Source organism: Manis javanica, chromosome X (genome assembly GCF_040802235.1).
Source record: "Manis javanica isolate MJ-LG chromosome X, MJ_LKY, whole genome shotgun sequence".
NCBI classification, from domain to species: domain Eukaryota; kingdom Metazoa; phylum Chordata; class Mammalia; order Pholidota; family Manidae; genus Manis; species Manis javanica.
This window is the reverse complement of record NC_133174.1, coordinates 46,884,063-46,908,815: the sequence shown is the minus strand read 5'-3', so window position 1 is coordinate 46,908,815 and position 24,753 is coordinate 46,884,063. Positions and strand designations below refer to the sequence as shown.

Here is a 24,753-nt window from a genome sequence, read left to right as displayed (position 1 = left end):
GTAGTACTGCAGTGGCATGCAGCTGCTGCAGCAGTAAGTATTGCAGGTGCCCTCTTGGATCAGTGAAATGCACAGCACCTAGCTTAGCCCCCATGTGGAGGAAAGAGCTCTTGGAAGTGACTCTTTCAGGCACCTGCCCAGTTGGCCCGAAACAGGTTGTGAAAGCTGGGAGTGTCTCCCTCTGCCTGTCAGGCAGCAAAGTGTTACACTCTTGGGCTGATTGGGCTTGCGTGTTGGTGGTGCGCAGTGAAGCGCCTGGAGCTGAGCCACCACCAAGGAGGATTGAGCATTTGAGGCTCCCAAGAATGCCCTGCCTCTTGGGCCAAGGGAGGACTGGGGATGTATCATCCACCTGCCTTTTCTCCTGCAGGGATAGCTCCATCCAATCCTCACCCCTCTGTTTCCCCTCCCAGTACTGGCAAGTGTCCCAAACTGCTACCTTTGTGTTTGTTCTCAGGGGTCCAGTGGATTATTCATGTCCTTCACAGGTGGCTGGTGTCTCAGCTTCCCAGTGTTTCAACTGTCTCTGGTTTCTGTTCCTGGTAATCACCAAAACCCAGTGCAATGTGAACTTGTGTTCCCAGAGTAGATCTCTAGGGCCAGGTGTGCAGAATTCCTGGGCTCCTTTCCCCTTACTGCTTCTTTGCTCTTTATCCCAGCTATGGGCTGGGATCAGAGAAGGGCTTTGGTACTGCTTGATCAGTGCTGTGCCACTTTACCCTTTTCTGTGTCATCTTTTCTTCTTCCCCAGGTGTAGGTGGTCTGTTCTGCACTCTTCAGGTCGTTTTCAGGTTTAGTTGTATTTTCTTTAGTTTCTTCCTTCGTGTGTGTGTGGGAGAAGGTTTCCGTCTTGCCTTCCTACTCCATCACCTTCAGCCCCCTGCCTCCTAATTGTTGTTCTTCCTTCTGCCTTTGCTCCCTTATAATCTTTTTCTCATTATAGAAAACAAGGTGATCCTTTTAAAATGCAATTCAGGTCATGTCTCAGTTCTACCTAAAACCTTCCATTGATCCTCTCACTCATAGTAAAAGTTACAATACTATACTTAATCACCTGAAAGCTTTATATGACCCAGATTCCCTGCCTAACCTTACTTCATATAGATTTTCTTTGACTTCTGTTCTCTTCCTGAGTGGTGATTAAATTTTCACAAGTCTGCAGCTTGAGGACAAGGAGCTGTACACTTCTTGTGTATTTCTAGGTGATGATCTGTTGTACTGTACTGAGGTGTCATTTATTTTTACCCCCATAATGAGTTCTCTAATGTTATAATAACCAAGTATCTTAAAGACTACATCTTTAACATGCATGGCTACTAAAATTTTTCCTTTTTACATCCTTGCTGATTTGACTTTACTTGTAGGGACTCTAACTCCCAGAATGCCAAATGGCTCAGCCATTTCCCTTCTTTTCATGCCATATACATTCTCACTCCTGCCATTAAAAAATATATATATATATATTAGTTGCTCTCTCCAAGTAGCTGTATTAAGCTTGGAGGGCTGAGATAAGAACAATGCCTAATCAATTTGCTAGTTGATAAAGATCCTTGATAAACTTAACTGTGGCCAGATATTAGGGCAAAAGTATGAAGTATAAGTTTCTCTTCAGTTAGTTCTCTTTCATGGTGTAATTCCTAGGAGACACTGGAGTGACGCCCAGGTAAATTTTGTTCTTTGATTTAGTTATACCTGCTTTTTAATTAATGAAACATCTTCCTAGTTTCTATCAATCTTGTCTGTCAGTCTTTTTGGTGCTGGTGTGTTTTAATCTTTTTTTTCTGCCTGTTCTATAGTCTGGGTGTCATTATGTGTGTTTATCCAGGGAACTGCTTGGATGAGTTATTTCTTATGGTAAATTTCATTGTTCAGAATTTTGGCTTGGTCAAGACTTGTGCTTAGATAAACAGTGACTTTATAGAGGAAAGGTTCTTTATAAATATAAAAATATGGAAGTGGGATCACACAGTGATAATTTTAATGAAATTAGCAAAAATTCCACACTTAAGCAGGAATATATAGCATACATATAGGCTTGAGCCAGTTTGTATCTTTAGTTAGACCTGAGTTTGAACTCTGATTCCTTGAATTATTTACTGTGTGATTTGAAGAAAGTTATTTAATTTTACTTTAGCTTTGGTTCTTTTCATTTGTAAAAAGTTTTAAAATGCCTATCTTACATTTGCAATATGTTTCCAAATGCATAAAAATAAGATTGATGGATATATATGTGATATGCAAATATAGCAAAATGCCGTAAGCTGTAGGTGGTGAATATATGGGTTTTCACTGAGCAATTATTCAACTTTTCTGTATGTTGGAAAATTTTTCACCATGTTAGAAAAAATCTTGCAGGTTAACTAGAATTAGATGAGATACATGTTAGAGGTGCCTGGCATGTCGTAAGTGCTCAATAAATAGTGGTTGGTAAAAAGCACTTCATGGGAGAGACATGTTATAGTTTTGATAAAATAATAAAGCAGTTACAAAATGTTTAAAAATACTTCATTCCAGTTTTACTGATCTTCAGTCAAGAAAAACTGAATAAAAATCCCTAAAATGTTGTAGATGAGCTTGGATTTTCTTTTCTTCTTTTTTCTTTTTTCTTTTTCTTCCTTCCCTCCTCCCTTTCTACCCTCTTCCTCTTCTTTACTCAGTTTTATAAAGTATCTCCAGGGCTAAGAACCACACTGATGGGAGGAGGGCAAGTAATGAAGTAAAGGAGATAGAAGGGTTAGGAACTAACAAAATAGCCTTTGTGGTGTGTGTAAGAGGTCTCAAGCTCATCAGTACTTTTTGGAGTTATTTGTCTATTCATTCATTTTCTTTTACTCACTCAGTTTTTACGTCCATCATTTATAACCTCATATAGCTTTCTCATTGGTAAAATGAAGATAACAATACCTAGTGTTAGAGTTGTCATAAGGGTTGAATTTATTTAACTAATTAAAGTACTTAGCACTTAATGCTCAATAAATACTGCTTGTTCTGTTTTAATAATAAAAATAATACAACTGAGAATATTATAATAGTGAGCACACATTATTGAGCAGCTATTCCTGTGTCAGGTATTGGTTAGGCACTTGTAATATTGTAATAAATCTTACAGATGTGGTTTCTTCCATCAAAGAGCTTACAGTATCATGGGTGAGAAACTGGTTTCTAGAACAAGTTTCAGGGGAGCATTTTTAAATGCCAAGATAGAGATGAGAGTATATGTGTGACCCATGGAATCTCAGCCTAGAAACGAGTTCAAGAGAGCATTTTTAAATGCCAAGACAGAGAGGAGAGAATGGTGTAGCCCATGGAACCCGAGCCTAGATTTCCTTCTTATTTTAGCTTTGCCTTCATTCTGCAAGTGTCCAGAGGTACTTCAGTTTTACTGAATTTTGTTCGCAAGGTATCAAGGTCTCTCATTAAGAAAACAGATTGGGGCCTGTCTTCTTCTGGATTTTAAAGTGGGGGAGGGGGAGAGATATGAGGACAGTATACCATTTCCTGCCTTCTTCTTCCCCCTCCAACCTAGTCAACCCATATTGAGGTTTTTTCCTGATAAATTAGATTAATTTCAAATGATAGATTAGATAATTAACTCTTTAGTATAATCACTTTTTAAGCATTGAGAGCAAATATGTAGGTGAAGAGTTCTTTTTTTTGTGTACACAATATTGAACAAAAAACAAATTTAACTAGTATCTAACTTAATACTTGTTTATATTAAAGAAACTTTAAAAGAATTACGTAGAGTCCAGGAAGATGGAACAGTGACATGGTATCCTGATGCATAAATCTGGCAAAGCCTAGGTATTAAGTAAAGAGGAAAAAAACATAGTTACTGTGACACCAATCTGGAATTATATTTTATAAGTGCTTGTAATTATAAACAGGATTATTAATGCTGCTTTGTGTTGGTCCTCAGAATTTTGGAAATAGTTGGTTCATCTGCCTTTTTATTTAAGAGCTTCAAATCAAGTTCTGTCATAATATTTCTAGGTGTTTCAAAACTGATACTTACAAATAGATTCTGGGCCATTTTTATAGAAGACTTTTTTTAATTTAATGAAATGTTTCATTTTTCTTTTGTCTAAAATTAGTATAATGTTGTGCATTGAAATAATGGGGACCTGTCCTGAGATTACCACACTTGAGGGTTGATCAATCTGTACACAAATTTGTTTTTTTCTTATTACCTAAGCAAGATGAATATAGATAGCTGGTTTAATGCCTTGGTATATATTCTTCTAGACCATTTTATATGTATGTGTGTGTATGTATATATATATATATATATATATATACATACATATATATATGTAATTTTAATGTAACCATACTCTACATGCTCTTTTATAATCTTTTTTCACTTATAATGTTATCTTATATGTCTTGGCACATTTTTCAAGGGCTATATAATATCCTTTATGGAGTATGGATGTATCTATTTATTTAATGGAGCAAATAAAGGAAACAAGTATCTAATATTTCTGTTATTTGCACCTATATTCCATGTTGTGAGGAACATTCTTGAAGCTAAATCTTTGTATACACTTTAATTATTTCCTTGGGATTCTAGAAATTGAATTGTCAGGGTTTTAAAGACTTAATATATATTGTCAAATTACCTTTCAGAAAGGTCTAACCAGTTTATAGTTCCACCAGTGGTTTATGAAAATAGCTATTTTCCTATATATATACACTTAGTATTTGTTATCCTTTTAAAGTTTTAAATTATAAAGTGTAGTTTTTTTTTTATTCATTATTACTTACTTAACAGGTTCATTACTTAGTAAGTAATCTCTGCCTTTACTTGGCCCTCACAATTCCAATTTTCAGTGGCCACACAATAGCACAAGTATTCATGTTTACCTAACTCCCCCTATCCTGGACAACTACTTTGCTGTCAGTTTTTATTATTTATAATACCACAGTAAAAGCACTACCATTTATTGATAAGAGATAACTACCATTTATTGAACACTTACAATGAAACAAACTTTATATTATGTACTTTTTTCATTCTTTGTATTATTCCCTTATGACTGATGTCCAGGATTGGTAATATTGGATCATGGACATATATGGCACAGCCTTTCTTATGTCTTATGTTTTCTTTTTTATTTCTTTTTACCTTGAAACGTTTATTGGAAGCCTTAGAAGCACTGAGTACAAAGATGAATCGGACAGATTTCTTGGAGTCAGATATTAAACATATATGATAAAGGGGGGCATGATAAAGGTATTACTGGATTATAGTTTACTGATCTGTTGGTTGGTCAGTCTGTCGATCCATCCATCTATCTATCCATTGATACACATATGATTTTTCCTCTGAAGCATTGGAGAACTAGTTACAGATGTGATGCCCTTTTACCCTCAAATATTTTAGTATAAGACAAGGACATGTTCTTAACCACAGTACAATAACTAAATACAGGGAGCTTAACATGAGTATAATACTATTAGTTAATCTATTATCCATGGTAACGTTTTACCAGTTGTCCAAATAATGTGCTTTATGGCAATTGTCCCCCTCGATCCAGGATCTAATTGAAGATCATGCATTGCCTTTAGGTGTGTTATCTCTTTTGTCTCCTTTAACCTGGAACTGTTCCTCAGGGCTTCTTTCTTTCATAACGTTGATATTTTTGAAGAATAAAGGTTGTTTATTTTATAGAATATCCTTCATTTTGGGTTTGTTTGAAGTTTCCTCTTGTTCAAAGTTAGATCATGCATTTTTGTCAGGAATGTCATGTAAATGATGTTGTGTTTTTTGTTCAGTGTATCATATTACGAGGCATGTGGTGTCTGTTTTTCCCAATACTGCTGAGGTTAAATTTGATTACTTGTTTAAGGTGGGGTCTGCCAAGTGCTTCCACTATGAAGTGACCAGTTTTTGCTTTTGTAATTAATAAGTAATCTGTGGAGAGATATTTTAAAACTGTAAATATCCTGTCCTCATCCAAATTTGACTCACTAGTTTTATCATCCATTGATGATTTTCTAACTTCATCATTTCGTATATGTATTAGTTGGCTTTTCACTGTAAAACCTCTCCTTTATTTATTTGTTTGTTTATATCAGTATGAGCTCATAGATTCTTATTTTGTTGAATAGGTTATATTCTGTTACTATTATTATTTATTTTCATGCCCAAATTTTCCCGTATTTGTGCAGTGGGAGCTCCTTCAAGCTCGCTCCTGTTTGCTTTTGTTATGTTCTCATCATTCTTTGAGCAGTTCAACACTTTTTGACGTAACAGGGTGATCCAGGCTCATTTTGTACTTTCCTTGCCCCAGTGCTGGAATCAGTCATTTCTCCATTTATCCCTGTTAGTTTAGAAATCAAGATATGAGCTTGGTATATATATTTTTAAGCATCCTCAAGGTGATTTAGCTGGTCTGTCTGGAACCCACTGTAATAGAGGCTTCTTGTATATAGGAATTCCATCCAAATATTTGCTAAATGAACCAGACTGAGGAGTAGTTCAAATAGTCCATGGAGATGAAGAAACATAGAGTCACAGTATTTGGAAGAGCCCAACTCATTCAGAGGAGTTCCAGTTCAATGTGGCTTCAAGCAGAGAAGAGGCTAGAGAATGAGGCAGGGACCACTTCATTGAGGACTTTATTTGCCATTCAAAGGAACTTAGCCATATAGATGAGGAGCCATCATAAAGAGTTTAGACTGGTTAGGGAAATGATGGATTTTGACAGATTTACACTTTAAGATCATTCTGCTGTCACCAGTGGAAGGCAGTGCATAGTATAGATTAGATGAATGTTTACAACTGATTTCCAACACAGTTGGAATTTTTCTTCTTAGAGGGCTTAAACTTTTCTCTTTGAAGCCAGTGTTGCAGCTGCTGTATACTAACACCTCAAAGGTATAATTGGCAGTAGTTTAAAAGAGAAAAAGAAAGAGCAAGACCACCCAGTACATTAAAGCTTGAGACATTGACTTACCTGTTTGTTGAATGGCTTCAACTCTTCCTTTTAGTAGTAGTTTTTCAATCAGGACTAGAAACTGAATGTCAGTATTTTCTGTTGAAAAATAGCACAAGCAAAATTATATAAAACAAAACAATACTGTCTTTTTAATGAAAAATCTCCATAAATATTAATACTGTTAAATTTTATCTTTGGTAGTAGCATCAATAATAGGATTGATATAGACACTATAGGATTCATACAGTGCAGATGCCCTACTTGGTTTGTGAAGTAACCAAAATATGAAATATTAACAATCGTTTTCTAAAATAATAGCAGACTGCATCATCAGCTTGAAGTTTACTGTTACCATAAAAAGTTTTATTTCTGTACTATTTACAGCCCGTATCCCAACCAGTTAGAGTTGAACAACAAGCAACTTTTCTAAAACCGGATTTAGTTCGCAGGTAAGTGAGTATCTTCAGGTCAATACCATGAAAATGATGTTTAAGTATTTGCATTCAATAGGTGATCACTGTATCTTGACTAAAGAAGCTTCTGTGTTCTTATATTTATATGTATGTTCAATAAAAATGGTAGGTTATTTTTTTACTTTTTTATGTTAATAGGGATCATTTAGATTATTATGGACCATGTTCTTGCTTTCATTATTATAATATTATTTTACTAAGAAAAGCTTATAAAGGTTGAAAAAGGAAATAAATAATTTAGAGTAAAATTCCATATAATCTAAACAAATAAATTATAACCAGATGCATAATTGTGTTATTATTTGGTAGTTGTAAACTGATATATTTCTCTGTGTCATTCAGACTGGGTTATTTTCTGTTCTGTCTTCAAGTTTACTGATTCTTTCCTTTGTCCTAATCATTCTGCCCTTGTGCCCATTCAGTGAGTTTATTTCAATGATTGTACTTTTTTCCGGTTTTATTGAGAAATAACTGATATATGTCAATGTGTAAGTTTAAGGTGCACAGCATGATGGTTTGATTTACATAATTGTGAAATGATTATAATAGGTTAAGCTAGCATCCATCTTCTCATATAGATACAATAAAAAGAAAAGAGAAACAAAGAAAAAAGATTTTCTCCCTATGGTAAAAACTAATAGGATTTCCTCTAAACAAATTTCCTATATAGCAGTGTTAGCTATGGTATACATTACATTCCTAGTACTTATTTATCTATCTTATAACTGGAGGTTTGTACCTTTTGACCACTTTCTTCCACTTGCCACCCCCCCCCCACTGCCTCTACTAACCACAAATCTGATCTCATTTTCTCTGTTCAGTTGTTTTTTGTTTTAGATTCCATATATAAATGAGGTCATATATTATTTGTCTTTATCTGACTTATTTCACTTAATAACATGTCACAAATGGTAAGGTTTCCTAGTTGTTTTTAAATAGGTGAATAATATTCCATCATATATATATATATCACAACTTCTTTATGCATTCATCCCTTGATGGACACTAAGGTTGTTTCTGTGTCTTGACTGTTATAAATAATGCCGCTGTGAACACGGGGGTGCAGATATCTTTTCAAGTTAGTGTATTTGTTTCCTTTGGATACATTCCTAGAAATAGAATATCTGGATTATATGGTAGTTCTACTTTTAACTTTTTGAGGATCCTCCATACTGTTTTCAGTAGTGGCTCTACCAATTTCCAGTCCCACTAAAAGTGCACAAGAGTTCCTTTTCTCCATGTCTATGCCAGCATTAGTTATCTTTTTGATGATAGCCATTTTAATAGGCATGATATGATTTCTCATTGTGGTTTTAATTTTCATTTCCCTAATGATTCTGGGCATCTTTTCATGTACCTTTTGGCTTTTTTATATCTTCTTTGGAGAAATACCTATTCAGGGTCCTTTGACCATTTTTAAATTGTGTTATTTACTTCTTTGATGTGGAGTTCTATAAGTTCTTTATTCATTGTGGATATTCAACTATTAGATATATGGTTTACATTTTTTCCCCCATTCTTTAGGTTCTTTCACTTTGTTGATGGTTTGTTTTAATGTGCAGAAGCTTTTTAGTTTGATGTAGTCCCACTTGTTTATTTTTGTTTTTGCTGATTCTGCTTTAGGTGTTTCATCCAAAAAATCATTACCAAGACCCATGTCTAGAAGCTTTATTCCTGTGTTTTCTTCTAAGAGTTTCATGGTTTCAGGTCTTACATCTAAGTCTTTAATACATTTTCAGTTACTTATTGAGAGTGGTATAAGATATGGGTCCAGTTTTATTCTTTTACATGTGAGTATCCAGTTACTCCTGCACCATTTATTGAAAAGACTGTCTTTTCTCCAGTGAATATTCTTAGCTCCCTTATCAAATATTAGTTGACTATATGGTTTATTTCTGGCTCTTGATTATGTTCCATTGGTCTATGTCTATTTTATGCCAGTACTGTATTGTTTTGATGACTATAGCTTTATAGTATAGCTTGAAATCAGAAAATATGATGCCTCCTTATTTGTTCTTCTTTCTCAGGATTTCCTTGGTTATCTGGGATCTTCTGTGGCTCCATGTAAATTTTAGGAGTATTTTTTTCTACTTCTATAAAAATGCCTTTGGAATCTTGATAGGGATTGCATTGAATTTATATATGGCTTTTGCTAATAGTGACTTTTTTATTATTTGTATGCTGTTGGAAATGAGATCTATTTTTTTCAGAAAATTCATTGTTATTGTATAGAAATGCTACTGATTTTTGTACATTAGTTTGTATCCTGCACATTTACTGAATTCATGGATTGGATCTAACAGTTTTTTATTGAGTCTTTAGGATTTTTTGTATATAAAATTATATTATCTGTACATAAAGACAGTTTTACTTCTTCCTTTTCAATTCTGATGCCTATTACTTCTTTTTCTTGCCTGATTGCTCTAGCAAGGACTTCTAGTACTATGTTGAGAAAAAGTGATGAGAATGGGCACTCTTGTCTTGTTCCTGATCTTAGAGGAAAAGCTTTCAACCTTTCACCATTCAGTATGTTAGTTGTCGGCTTGACATATATGGCCTTTATTATGTTGAGATATGTTTCTTTTATGCCTGATTTGTTCAATTTTTACCATGAATGGATGCTGAATTTTGTTGAATGCTTTTTCTGCCTATGTTGAACCATCCTCCTGCATCCCAGGGATAAATCCTACTTGACTGTGGTGTCTAAACCTTAATTTGCTGCTGAATTCAGTTTGCTAATATCAAGAATTTTTGCATCTACATTTATCAGGGATATTGGTCTGTAGTTTTCTAGTAGTGCCTTTTTATGGTTTTGTAATCAGGATAATGCTGGCCTGGTAAAATGAGTTTGGCACTGTTCCATCTGCTTCAGTTTTTGGAAGAGGTTGAGATGGATTGGTGTTTATTCTTCAGTAAATGTTTAGTAAAATTCACCAGTGAAGCCATCTATTCCTGGGTTCTTCTTCGTTGGGGAGTTTTTTATTGCTGATTCAATATTTTAGTAATTGCTCTATTCAGATTTCTGTTTCTTCCTGATTTACTCTTGGGAAGTTGTATGTTTCTAAAAATTTTTCCATTTCTTCTCGGTTGTCCTATTTGGTGGTGTACAGTTGTTCATAGTAGGCTCTTATGATGTTTGAGTTTCTATGGTATCAGTTGTAATGTCTCCTTTTTCATCAATAATCTTGTTGATTTGGGTCCTTTCTTTTTCTTGGTTAGGTTAGCTAAGGATTGGTCAGTTTTATCTTGTCAAAGAACCAACTCTTACTTTGGTTAATATATTTTCTATTGTTTTTCTGTTATTTATGCTCTCATCTTCATTTCCTTTCTTCTGCTAACTTTGGACTCATTTTGTTCTTTTTCTATTTTCTTAAGGTATAGATTAGGTTGTTTGAGATCTTTCTTCCATCTTAATAGGCATTTATTGCTATGAACTTCCTTCTTACAACTGCTTTTACTACATCCCACAAGGTCTAGTATGTTGTTTCCATTTTCCTTTGTCTTAAACATTTTTATTAACCTTATAATTTCTTTGATCCCTTGGTTGTTCAGAAGAGTGTTGTTTAATTTTCATGCACTTATGAATTTTTCAGTTTTCCTTTTGTTGATTTCTAGCTTCATGCCATTGTGGTCAGAGAAGATACTAGGCATAACTTCAGTCTTCTTGAATTGGCTGAGTTATTTTGTGGCCTAAGGTGCACTATCCTCAAAAATGTTCCATTTGCACTTGAAAAGAATGTGTATTCTGCTATTGTTGAATAGAATGTTCTGTATAGTCTTAGGTCCATTTGGTCTACAATGTTGTTCAAATCCACTATTTCCTTTCTGATTCTCTGTCTGGATGATCTGTCCATTGTTGAAAGTAGAGAAATAAAGTCCCCAACTACTGTATTTCTGTTAATTTATCCTTTTACCTCTATTACTTTTGCTATATTACTTTTAGGTATTTCAATGATAGGCATATAAACATTTATAATTTATTATGTCTTCTTGGAGAATTGACCCCTTTATCATTAATAATGTGTTTGTCACTTTTTACCATTTTTGGTTTAAAGCCTATTTTGTCTGTTATAAGTATCGCTACCCCTACTTGTTTTGTTTTGTTTTTAGGTTAACATTTGCTTGAATGGTCTTTTTCCATTCCTTCACTCCCAGTATGTATGTGTCCTTAAGGATGTAGTGGGTATCTTGTTCGTTTTTTTGTATCATTAACCTACAATTACATGAAGAACATTATGTTTACTAGGCTCCCGCTTCACCAAGTCACCTTCAACATACCCCTTCACAGTCATTGTCCATCAGCATAGTAAGATGCTGAAAAATCACTACTTGTCTTCTCTGTGTTTAAAAGCCCTCCCTCTTTCCCCCACAAACTATACATGCTAATCATAATGGCCACTTTCTTTTTCCCCACCCTTGTCCGGCCCTTCCCACCCATCCTCCCCAGTCCCTTTCCCTTCGGTAACTATTAGTCCATTCTTGGGATCTGTGATAATGCTGCTGTTTTGTTCCTTCAGTTTCCCTTTGTTCTTATACTCCACATATGAGTGAAATCATTTTGTACTTGTCTTTCTCCACCTGGCTTATTTCACTGAGCATAATACCCTCTTCTCCATCTATGTTGTTGCAAATGGTACGATCTTTTTTTTTTCTTATGCCCGAGTAATATTCCATTGTGTATATGAACCACATCTTCTTTATCCAATCATCTACTGATGGACACTTAGGTTGCTTCCATTTCTTGGCTATTGTAAATAGAGCTGCGATAAACATAGGGGTGCATCTGTCTTTTTCAAACTGGAGTGCTGCATTCTTGGGGTAAATTCCTAGAAGTGGAATTCCTGGATCAAATGGTATTTCTATTTTGAGCATTTTGAGGAACCACAATACACCTTTCCACAATGGTTGAACTAATTTACATTCCCACCAGCAGTGTAGGAGGGTTCCCCTTTCTCCACAACCTCGCAATCATTTGTTGTTGTTTGTCTTTTGGATGGTAGCCATCCTTGCTGGTGTGAGGTGATATCTCATTGTGGTTTTAATTTGCATTTCTCTGATGACAAGCGATGTGGAGCATCTTTTCATGTGTCTGATAGCCATCTGAATTTCTTCTTTAGAGAACTGTCTATTCAGCTCCTCTGCCCATTTTATAATTGGATTATTTGCTTTTTGTTTCTTGAGGTGTGTCAGCTCTTTATATATCTTGGATGTCACCCTTTATCGGCTCTGTCATTTATGAATATATTCTCATACTGTACGATGCATTTTTGTTCTATTGATGGTGTCCTTTGCTGTACAGAAGATTTTCAGCTTGATATAGTCCCACTTGTTCATTTTTGCTTTTGTTTTCCTTGCCCGGGGAGATATGTTCATGAAGAAGTCACTAATGTTTATGTCCAAGAGATTTTTGCCTGTGTTTTTTTCTAAGAGTTTTATGGTTTCATGACTTACATTCAAGTCTTTGATCGACTTAGAATTTACTTTTCTGTATGGGGTTAGACAGTGATCCAGTTTCATTCTCTTACATGTAGCTGTCCAGTTTTGCCAGCACCATCTGTTAAAGAGACTGTCATTTTCCCATTGTATGTCCATGGCCCCTTTATCGAATATTAGTTGACCATATATGTTTGGGTTAATGTTTGGAGTCTCTATTCTGTTCCATTGGTCTGTGGCTCTGTTCTTGTACCAGTACCAAATTGTATTGATTACTATGGCTTTGTAGTAGAGCTTGAAGTTGGAGAGTGAGATTCCCCCCCACTTTATTCTTCCTTCTCAGGATTGCTTTAGCTATTTGGGGTCTTTGATGTTTCCATATGAGTTTTTGAACTATTTGTTCCAGTTCACTGAAGAATGCTGTTGGTAGTTTGATAGGGATTACATCGAATCTGTGTATTGCTTTGGGCAGGATGGCCATTTTGATGATATTAATTCTTCCTAGCCAGGAACATGGGATGACTTTCCATTTGTGAGTGACCTCTTTAATTTTTCTTAAGAGTGACTTACAGTTTTCAAGGTATAGGTCTTTCACTTCTGTGGTTAGGTTTATTCCTAGGTATTTTATTCTTTTTGTTGCTATTGTGAATGGAATTGTCTTCCTGATTTCTCTTTCTGTTAGTTTATTGTTAGTGTATAGGAAAGCCACAGATTTCTGTGTATTAATTTTGTATCCTGCAACTTTGCTGAATTCCAATATTAGCTCTACTAGGTTCAGAGTGGAGTCTTTAGGGTTTTTTATGTACAATATCATGTCATCTGCAAATAGTGACAGTTTGACTTCTTCTTTACCAATCTGCATTCCCTGTATTTCTTTGTTTTGTCTAATTGCCGGGGCTAGGACCTCCAGCACTATGTTAAATAACAGTGGGGAGAGTGGGCATCCCTGTCTTGTTCCCGATCATAGAGGAAAAGCTTTCAGCCTCTCGCTGTTCAGTATGATGTTGGCTGCTGGATTATCATATATGGCCTTTATTATGTTGTGGTACTTGCGCTCTATACCCATTTTGTTGAGAGTTTTTATCATTAATGTATGTTGAATTTTGTCGAGTGCTTTTTCAGCATCTATGGAGATGATCATGTGGTTTTTGTCTTTCTTTTTGTTTATGTGGTGGATGATGTTGATGGATTTTTGAATGTTGTACCATCGTTGCATCCCTGGGATGAATCCCACTTGGTCATGGAGTATGATCCTTTTGATGTATTTTTGAATTCGGTTTGCTAATATTTTGTTAGTATTTTTGCATCTACGTTCATCAGGGATATTGGTCTGTAGTTTTTTTTTTTTGGTGGGGTCTTTGCCTGGTTTTGGTATTAGTGTGATGTTGGCTTCATAGAATGAGTTTGGGAGTATTCCCTCCTCTTCTATTTTTTGGAAAACTTTAAGGAGAATGGGTATTATGTCTTCTCTGTATGTCTGATAAAATTCCAAAGTAAATGCATCTGGCCCAGGGGTTTTGTTCTCGGGTAGTTTTTGATTACTGCTTCAATTTCGTTTCTGGTAATTGGTCTGTTTAGATTTTCTCTTTCTTTCTGGGTCAATCTTGGAAGGTTGTATTTTTCTAGGAAGTTGTCCATTTCTCCTAGGTTTTTCATAGTATTCTTTAATAATTCCTTGTATTTCTGTAGGGTATGTCATGATTTTTCCTTTCTCCTTTCTGATTCTGTTGATGTGTGTCGACTCTCTTTTTCTATTAATAAGTCTGCCTAGAGGCTTATCTATTTTGTTTATTTTCTCGAAGAACCAGCTCTTGGTTTCATTGATTTTTTTCTATTGTTTTATTCTTCTCAATTTTATTTATTTCTTCTCTGATCTTTATTATGTCCCTTCTTCTGCTGACCTTAGGCCTTATTTGTTCTTTTTTTTTCCAATTTTGATAATTGTGACATTAGACTATTCATTTGGGATTGTTCTTCCTTCTTTATATATGCCTGGATTGCCCTATACTTTCCTCTTAAGAATGCTTTTGCTGTGTCTCACAGAAGTTGGGGCTTTGTGGTGTTGTTGTCATTTGTTTGTATATATTGCTGGATCTCCATTTTAATTTGGTCATTGATCCATTGATTATTTAGGAGCATGTTGATAAGCCTCCATGTGTTTGTGAGCCTTTTTGCTTTCTTTGTACAATTTATTTGTAGTTTTATACCTTTGTGGTCTGAAAAGTTGGTTGGTTGGATTTCAATCTTTTGGAATTTACTGAGGCTCTTTTTGTGGCCTAGTATGTGGTCTATTCTGGAGAATGTTCCATGTGCACTTGAGAAGAATGTGTATCCTGTTGCTTTTGGATGTAGAGTTCTACAGATATCTATTAGGTCCATCTGTTCTAGTGTGTTGTTCAGTGTCTCTGTGTCTTTACTTATTTTCTGTCTGGTGGATCTGACCTTTGTAGTGAGTGGTGTGTTAACGTCTCCCAAAATGAATGCATTGCGTTCTATTTCCTCCTTTAATTCTGTTAGTATTCGTTTCACATATATTGGTGCTCCTGTATTGGGTGCATATATGTTTATAATGGTTATATCCTCTTGTGGGAGTGAGCCCTTTATCATTATCTAATGTCCTTCTTTATCTCTTGTTACTTTCTTTGTTTTGAAGTCTATTTTGTGTCATACTAGTATTACAACACCTGCTTTTTTCTCCCTCTTGTTTGCATGAAGTATCTTTTTCCATCCCTTGACTTTTAATCTGTGCATGTTTTTGGGTTTGAGGTGAGTCTCTTATAAGCAGCATATAGATGGGTCTTGCTTTTTTATCCATTCTATTACTCTGTGTCTTTTGATGTGTACATTCAGTCCATTTACATTTAGGGTGATTATTGAAAGATATGTACTTATTGCCATTGCAGGCTTTAGATTCGTGGTCACCAAAGGTTCATGGTTAGCTTCTTTACTACCTTGCTGTGTAACTTAACTCACTTATTGAGCTATTATAAACGCAGTCTGATGATTATTTCTCCCCTTTTTATTCCTCCTCCTCTATTCTTCATATGTTTGGTATTTTTTTCTGTGCTCTTTTTAGGAGTGCTCCCATCTAGAGAAGTCCCTGTAAGATACCCTGTAGAAGTGGTTTGTGGGAGGCAAATTCCCTCAACTTTTGCTTGTCAGGGAATTGTTTAATCCTTCCTTCATATTTAAATGACAATCATGCTGGATACAGTATCCTTGGTTCAAGGCCTTTCTGTTTCATTGCATTAAATATATCATGCCATTCTCTTCTGGCCAGTAAGGTTTCTGTTGAGACGTCTGATGATAGCCTGATGGGTTTTCCTTTGTAGGTGATCTTTTTTCTCTCTCTGGCTGCCTTTAGTACTCTGTCCTTGCTCTTGATCTTTACCATTTTGATTATTATGTGTCTTGGTGTTGTCCTCTTTGGGTCCTGTCTCTCCAGAGTTCTGTGTGCCTCCGTAGTCTGAGGAACTATTTCCTCCCCCAGTTTGGGGATGTTCTCAGCAATTATTTCTTCAAAGATACTTTCTGTCCCTTTTTCTCTCTCTTCTTCTGCTGGTACCCTTATAATGCAGATATTGTTCCTTTTGTATTGGTCACACAGTTGTCTTAATATTGTTTCATTCCTGGGAGATCCTTTTATCTCTCTCTGCATCTGCTTCTATGCGTTCCTGTTCTCTGCTTTCTATTCCATCAATGGCCTCTTACATCTCATCCATTCTGCTTATAAATCCTTCCATCGATTGTTTCACTTCTGTAATCTCCCTCCAGAAGTCATCCATTAGCTCTTGTATATTTCTCTGAAGCTCCTTCAGCATGTTTATGATTTTTATTTTGAATTCTTTTTCAGGAAGACTGGTTAGGTCTATCTGCTTCTCAGGTGTTGACTCTGTAATTTTGGTCTGTCTCAGATTCTGCCTTTTCATGGCAATAGAGATAGTTTGTGGAGCTGGGGCGAGTGATGGCTGGGAGAACGTCCCTTCTTGTTGATTTGTGGCCTTCCTCTCTGGGAGAACCGCGACCTCGAGTGGCTTGTGCTGGGCAGTTGCGCGCAGATGGGGCCTCTGATTCTTGCCTGGCCACTATGGAGTTTAGCTCTGCAGTTGCTGTGTGGGTTGTTTGCCTTGGGCTGCTGCTCTGATATGGCAGAGCTTCGTTGGTGGGGAGACACGGCCGGGAGGCTGTTTATCTCCATGAGGGGCCTCTGAGCCACCCTCCTGCACAGGGTGTTAGGGTGCTCAGAGTTCCCCGGGATTCCCAGCTGCTCGTCTAAGTGTCCTGGGATGGTTCCATCCAGCTCTGGGTTCCCTGTCCCTTTAAGACTTTCAGAAAGCACTCGCTTTTCTTTTCCCCAGGCCGCTGGCTGCAGGGACCTGCTCTCAGGTCTTACTGTCCTGTTTCCCTAGTTTCCAGCACCCCATGCATGCACTGTGTCTGCGTTCCGGTGCCGCTGGCTAGGTCTTGGTTTTTACCAGTCCTGGGCTCCCTCTCCCTCCCTGCTCTGACTCCTCTCCTCCCGCTGGGAGCTGGGGTGCGGGGACGCTTGGATCCCACCTGGCCTGGCTTGTATCTTACCCCCTTCGCAAGGCGCTGGGTTCTCGCAGGTGTGGATGTAGTCTGGCTGTTGTTCTGTGTCTTCTGGTCTCTCTTTTAGGGAGAGTTGTATTTGTTGTATTTTCAAAAATATATGTCGTTTTGGGAGATTTCCGCTGCTCTACTCACGCCTCCATCTTGTCTCTGCCCTTGTATCTTGTTCTTTTATCCGCTCAGCTATTCTTTGTCTTTTAATTGGAAAATATAATCCATTCATATTTAAAGCAATTATTGATAAGTAAGGACTTATTACTCTTTTGTATATTGTTCTGTGGTTGTTTTATAGATCTGTTGTTCTTTGTTTCTTATCCCGTCGTTTTTCATGTTTTTTATGTCTTTTGGTATCAGTACAGTTTGACTTTTTTTGTTATGTTCTTCTGTGATAAGAGGATTTTTCCCTTTGGGTTTACATGAAGCTTGCATAAAATATCTTAGACTACCCTTTTTTTAAACTCATAATAAATTAAGTTCAAAAAGAATAGTAAACTTTACAGTTTTACTTCTCCTCCACCTCACATTTAGGGTATTGCTGTCAAAATTTAATTTTTTTTAATATTGTGTAATAACAGATTATTGTATTGTCATTATTTTTGCTATGTATTTTTTAACCGTAAACTAGAGTTGTAAATGAATTATGTACCACTATTACTATATTGCAGAATCTAACTATGGGTATATATTTACCATTACAAGTGAGATTTACACTACCTCTTTATGTTTTATGTTTATGTTAATTAGCATTCCTTTATTTCCACACAAAGAATTCCCCTTGGCATTTCTTGTATGACATGTTTGGTGGTAATGAATTCCCTCAGGTTTTTTTTATTCAGCATAGTCTTTATCCTTTCTTTGTTTCTGAAGCTCAGCTTTGCCAGGTACAGAATTCTTGGTTCACATTTACTTTCTTTCAGTATTTTGAATATATCATCCCCTTCTTTCCTGTCCTGAAAAATTTCTGTTGAGAAATCCACCTGTAGTCTTATGGGAATTCCCTTGTATATGACCTCTCTTTTCTTTTGCTGCTCTTAAAATTGTTTATCTTTGACTTTTGACAATTTCATTATAATATGTCTTGGTGTAGACCTATTCAGGTTCAACCTATTTGGGGTCTTTTGGACCTCCTGGATCTGCCTGTCCATTTCTCTCTCCACATTCGGGAATTTTTAAGCCATTATTGTTGTAGATATACTTTCTGTCTCTTTCTCTTTCTCTTCTCCTTCTGAAATTCCCATTATGCAAATATTGTTCCTTTTTACTGTGGTCCATAAATCCTATAAGCTTTCTTCACTTTTTTTCATTCTTTCTTCTTTTTGCTCCTTTGGGTAGTTTCCTATTCTTTTATCTTCCAAGTAGCTGTTTTTTTCTTCTGTATGGTTGATTTTTCTTTTAAAGCTCTCTATTGAATTTTTCAGTTCTTGTATTTGTCAACTGTGTGATTTCTCTTTGTTGTCTTTTTTTTAAATAGTTGCTGTTTTCTTGTCAAAGTTTTCAATTTGTTCATGGATTATTTTCCTAGTTTCATTTAGTTGTCTGTGTTTTCTTATAGTTCACTGAACTTCCTTAAGAGGATTATTCTATATTCTTTGTCTGACAGTACATAGATCTCCATTTTTGGTGTGTCAGTTATAGGAGCTTTATTAATTTCATTTGGTGGTGTCATATTTACCTGATATTTTGTAATCCTTGATTCCCTATGTTGGTATCCACACATCTGAGTAATCAAGCTCCTTCCAGACTTTACAAGTGAACTTTGACAGAGTCAGTTTTTCATCAGTGTGTTCAGTTTGGGTTTCTGGGTATGTCTGCTAGTAATGTCCTTGGGCAGGTAGTGCTTGGTATTATGGTGTACTTTTGGGTGAGTCACCTGTTTCAGTTCTGAGGATGGGGATGTGGGCCTTTGTCAGTGGCTGAGAACAGTTGGATAAGACTGCTGGCTTGGTTCCCTACCCAAATGAGGCTATAGGATGGGCTTCACGCTTGCCTGGATTCTCTGGTGATGCTTCCTAAATGGTTGAGACTGGGTAATATATTCAGTAATAGGGTAATATATTCAGTAATAGTTATGAATTAATGTCCATTGCCTGGTAGGGCAGCAGGATGGGACCCAGGACATATACAGCTCATAGTTTAGAGACCTAAATCAGGCCAGAGTTTGCACTGAATTCCCTGGGCCAAATTAGGCCATCAATTTTGTTCTGCAGATTGGGGAAGACCTGGGCTGTGCTCTCTTTTGAAGTGCCACTGTATGCAGGGCTGTTGAGTGAGCTATGTACCTTCCTGTGTGCTCTGGTTAGGTTCCCTGGTTCAATAGGCTGAAGGCTGTATTCAGTGATGAGTAGTGATATGTGAATTAGATTCTCTGCCTGGGCGCAACAGGAGAAACAGCCTTAACTCAAGATGGCCTACACCCCAAGTTCCCTGGCCAAACAGACCCACTGCCTTCATCCTGAAAAGTTTTGGTTCTTCCTGCCTACCTCTTGGCTTGAGTGCCACACAGCTTCCACAAGTTGTTGCCAACCCTTCTGTTCAGATAGGTCCTAAAGACACACTACGCAGTGGGTTGTGCAATGTCTCAGGTTCCTTACCTGGGTGAGAGTGTGAATGACCATTCCAAGTTACTTTCAATTTCTCAAACAGCTTCTCTCTTTGGGAGAGGCCCAAGGCTACCCTCAACCTTGGCTGTGAATTAACCCCCCTTCCTGTGGGTAGCCCAGGAACACTTCATGCCTGGTACTGGCTTTGCTTTAGGGTCAATCAGCTTTGCCCCCCTGCCTCTTGGCTTGAGCACTTCTGGGCCACACTGCTTCAAGGAGTTGTCACCCTTCTGGTGAGATGGGGCCAAAAGACACTCTCCACAGCAAGTGGGGCTGTGATTCATCTCCCTGCCTTGGTGTGGGCAAATTGGGCTCTAGAGCTGACAAAACTCCTCATCTGATGATCCAAATCAGGCAGATATATACCCTGCCAAGTTCCCTGGTTAGACTGAGCCCCCAGCTTGGTTCTGGGTTCTGTAGGTGAGCAGATCCCCTGGTTGGCATTACTATTTGGGCACTTCAGGTATAAAGTTGATCTGCCAAGACCCCGTGCTGGTTGTTCCAAGTCCCTCCCCACTTTCTCCATCACAGTCAGATTCATAGTGGTTGAGCCCTATAGATTCCCCTTCAATCCTTGTGGTATGAGATCAGATTAGGGGCTCCTGCAAAATGACCCACATACTGGCTGGGGGTCACTGGTTGTCCCCTGGGTTCTCTTTTCCCACCATAGGAATTGGAGACATTTCTAAGTGGTACTGCACTGGCCTGGGGTGGGGCAATGCAGTCAGCATGTAGCTGTTTCTCTTACCCTTCTGATGGTATCTTTCTTGGTCTCTGTGGTGAAAGAGGTACTTCAGCCTCACCTTTGTGTTCTAGGATTCTCTCAGTAGTGTATTGTTCTTGAATGGGTGGTGTTCTTGTGTGAGTGAGTGAAGTTCAGAATGACCTATGTTGCCATCTTGGTGATGTCACTCCTTATGATTATACTTTCATTTTATAATTTCCATTTGTTTCTTTTTTAATATCTACTATTTTCTATGAACTTCTCTGTTGTTTCATTTGTTTTAAGAGTATTTGTAATTGCTTATTGAAGCATTTTGATGATAGCTGCTTTAAAATCCTTGTCAGATAATTCCAATATTTGATTCATCTTAGTGTTGGCATCTGTTGATTGTTGTTTCAAATTCATGTTGTAATTTTCCTGATTTTTGATATTGCAAGGAATTCTCATTTGTCTCTTGGATATTTTGGATATTATGTTAGGAGACTCTGGATCCTATTTAAATACTCTATTTTAGCAGGCTGTCACCCTGTTTTGGTGTGTAGGTCCTGTTCTACTTTTGTAGGCTGTGGTTCTAATGAAGATTTAGTTTCCAGAGTCCTTTTGGTCTGCTTGGTTCACCTAATACCACTGGGCCCTACCACTGGACTGAGGGGTTTTAGAAAGCATGTCCATAGGTCTGCTTCTCAGGCCAGTTCTCCACGCTACATGCTATTGGTGGAATTCCCACCAGCATCACTAGGGGAGGAAAGGGCCTATCTGAACCACTTTTTGCTGCTGGGTAGGGAAACCCAGGGGTCTGCCTTTGCCTTTGGGCTGGGAGTCAGGTATGCCTTCTGTCAGTGGGTGGGTAATTGGGAAATGCCAACCTGCTAATATTTTTCAAGTCCTGGGAGTCCCTAGCCAGTCTACCTTTATCTTTTCACCCTCCATTACCCTACTATGTGTACTATATTGTTTATAGGTTATTTATGTGTACTTAGCAGGGAGAAACAGGGAGAGTTGAGTTTCTGCCATCTTGCCCCAAACCCTAAATTAGTATTTTAATGTAACTTTGCAATGTGAATGGTATAGCCCCATTGACCAGGATTATGTCCCTTTTATCTTCTAAAGATGTTATTTCTTACTGCTGTTTCTATGCATATTAAAAACTAGGAGCCAATATTAATGTGTCTTCTACCACTTTTATTTATGCAAATTCTTCTTCACATGCACATAGGAAAAATTTCAGGTGTTATTCTTATCTCTTCTTCTATATGTTTATACAGATACCTCATGAGTAGCTTTTAGAAGAAAGCACTTTACCTATGAACTAATTTAAAAGATATCTGTTTGGTGTTTATAGATCTTTTCATTTAAAGTTTCAAATGTGTTCATTGGAATTTTGGTATTTATTTAAATATCTCAAACTTATTAAAGAAAAAGCTGAAAAATGCCTTTGCCATAGATAAACTGAAACTTAGTCTGCCCTTTCATAATCATATTTATTTGAACCTTCAAAATGTAACTAGTTAGAATTAATCATGTTGAACCATTTTTATGTCATTCGTTTTCATTTTTTGCTTACCAGAATTGTAGTATATTTAATTTAATTTATTTATTTTATTGAGGTATATCTGACATAGAACCTTGTATTAGTTTCAGGTGTGCAACATAATAATTTGATATTTTATATATTGCAAAATTATCACTACAATAAGTTTAGTCAATATAAATAGTTACATAATTTTTTTTGTTGTGATGAGAACTTTGGAGAGCTGTCTAAGCAACTTTGAAATTTGCAATACAGTATTATTAACATAGTCACCATGCTGTACATTACATCCTGATGATTTATTTATTTTACAGCTGGAATTTTGTACCTTCTGACCCATTTCACCCATCCCCCCAATCTGTTTTCTGTATCTATGAGCCTGGGGTTTTAATTTTTTTTTATTCCACATATAAGTGAGATTGTATAGTATTTATCTTTATCTTTCTGACATATTTCACTTAGCATAATGCCCTTAAATTCCATCCATGCGGTCAACATATAGTAAGATTCATTCTTTTTTATAGTTGAATCACATTGCAGTGTGTGTGTGTGTGTGTGTGTGTGTGTGTGTGTGTGTGTATGTGTACATTTTCTTTATCTCATTTTCATTTCTTGTTCTACCTCCTACACTATTCCTGTTTCTCATACTTGGTCTGTCTGTCCCCTATTGAATTCGTTACATACACAGGCATATTTTGAGTGAGAATTGGTTTTAGAAGTTTTATATGAACATAATAATAGGAAACCCCAATACAAACAAGATAAAATTGATCAAGAGCATCCCCTGTGGATAAAAGATTCCACAGAGGTCCATCACTAGCAGTGTTTTACTTATACTCCTGCTATTATGAGATGTTTGCCAAATAAATACAATATGATCTCAGTTTTTCATAACTTCTAAAAACAGCCTTGAGATATAATTCACATACCATTACATTTACCCATTTAAAGTGTACAAATTTAATGACTTTTAGTATATTAATAGAGTTGTGCAATCATAACTTTTAGAAATATATTGTACTGCTTTTTTCCCCTTAAACTCATTATTTATGACATTATAATTGGGAGTTTTAGAATTTTACCATCAAGATGGAAGAATTCCAGCCAGGAAGGAATTTTGAATGTTAACTCTTGATTTGGGTTAAATATTGGGCTTTGAGAGTCACAGAATAATGTCTGCTCTGAGAAATTGAATAGGAATTACTTTTTTTTAAATTAGTAGTTTGAATCATGATGTAGCAGCTGTGAAGGAAAGCACCAATACCACTGATAACCCAAGTGGAAATGGCAAACAAGATCGGATCAAACAGAGAAGAGCTTCCTGTCCTCGACCTGAGAAGGGGACTAAATTCCAACTTACTGTCCTTCAGGTCAGTGTATAAATACGGTTTGGTTAAGAGTATGTGTAGAGGTCTGGGTGTCAGGCAGCGGCAGTGTTGCTGCAGAGGTGAGTATAGAGTATGGTGAAACTCCCTCTAAATTAATTCTTCTCCCATTAAAAATGTTTTCCAATAATAATATTATGTATTAGGAAATTTAGTGGAAATATTATAAAGAAAATAAAAATCACTTGTAACAGCTTCTCAGAGATAGCTCCTGTTAATGTTTTAGTTTGTTTTCATCTTTCTTTCCTGTATGTATGTGTGGTATTTCACATAATTAAAATTGTAATAGTACTAGTAACAGTAGCAAACATTTATTGAACTCTTATGGTAAATAACACAGATGTTATGCATTTGTTTTACATTTAATCCTTCTATAACCCTGGATGATAGGTGGTAGTATCCTTGTCTTTACAAATGAGGGTACTGAAGATTAGAGAGAGAAAGTAATTTACCTAAGGTCAAAAAATTGTGAGTGATAGTCAAATGTGAGCCCAGATAAGACTTCAAAGCCCATATCTCTGACCAATATGGTGTACATTTTGAATGGATTCTTAAATCTGTATATTTTATATTCTGCCTTTTAAAAAACTTAATATGTCATGTACATTTTCCTATATCATTAATTTTTCAATAATGTATTATTTTAATGGCTTCCTTAGGTAGTGCTTTATATGGAGATATAATAATTTAATCATTTCTTTGTTGTTCTACATTTAGGTTGTTCCTTTCTGTTTGTTTCTTTCTGCCAGTCTTTTTTTTCTAACTTTCTGTTTTTCTCTCTTTGTGTCTGTCTGTTCATCTCTCTCTCTCTGCAGCAAATACCCTTTAACACAAATTTTTGTATATATCCCTATAGCCTTATGCTAGATTCCCAGAAGTAGAATTAGTGGGTCAAAGAATATGAAGATTTTTAAAGTTTCTAAATACATGTTGCTAGATTGCTGTCCAGAAAGGTTGGACCAGTTCATATTTACATTAGCAGCACATTTTTGTTTGCTTATTAACAAGTCAATTTGTGGAATTAAAAGAAGTTTGGAAATGAATGACTGAATTTAGATCTCTGCAGATAGCTA

General features: G+C 36.4%; 1 protein-coding gene across 2 annotated transcripts in view; it reads left to right on the top strand.

Moving 5' to 3' along the window:
• The window catches only part of WNK3 (WNK lysine deficient protein kinase 3), a 329,776-nt gene that overhangs the window by 191,835 nt on the left and 113,188 nt on the right, over positions 1-24,753 (top strand). For both annotated transcript variants that reach the window (XM_073227358.1, XM_037010755.2), the window contains exons 11-12: positions 7,329-7,393; positions 23,515-23,665. In XM_073227358.1, the coding sequence (XP_073083459.1) occupies positions 7,329-7,393; positions 23,515-23,665 (216 nt within the window). The remainder of the gene's footprint in view (positions 1-7,328; positions 7,394-23,514; positions 23,666-24,753) is intronic.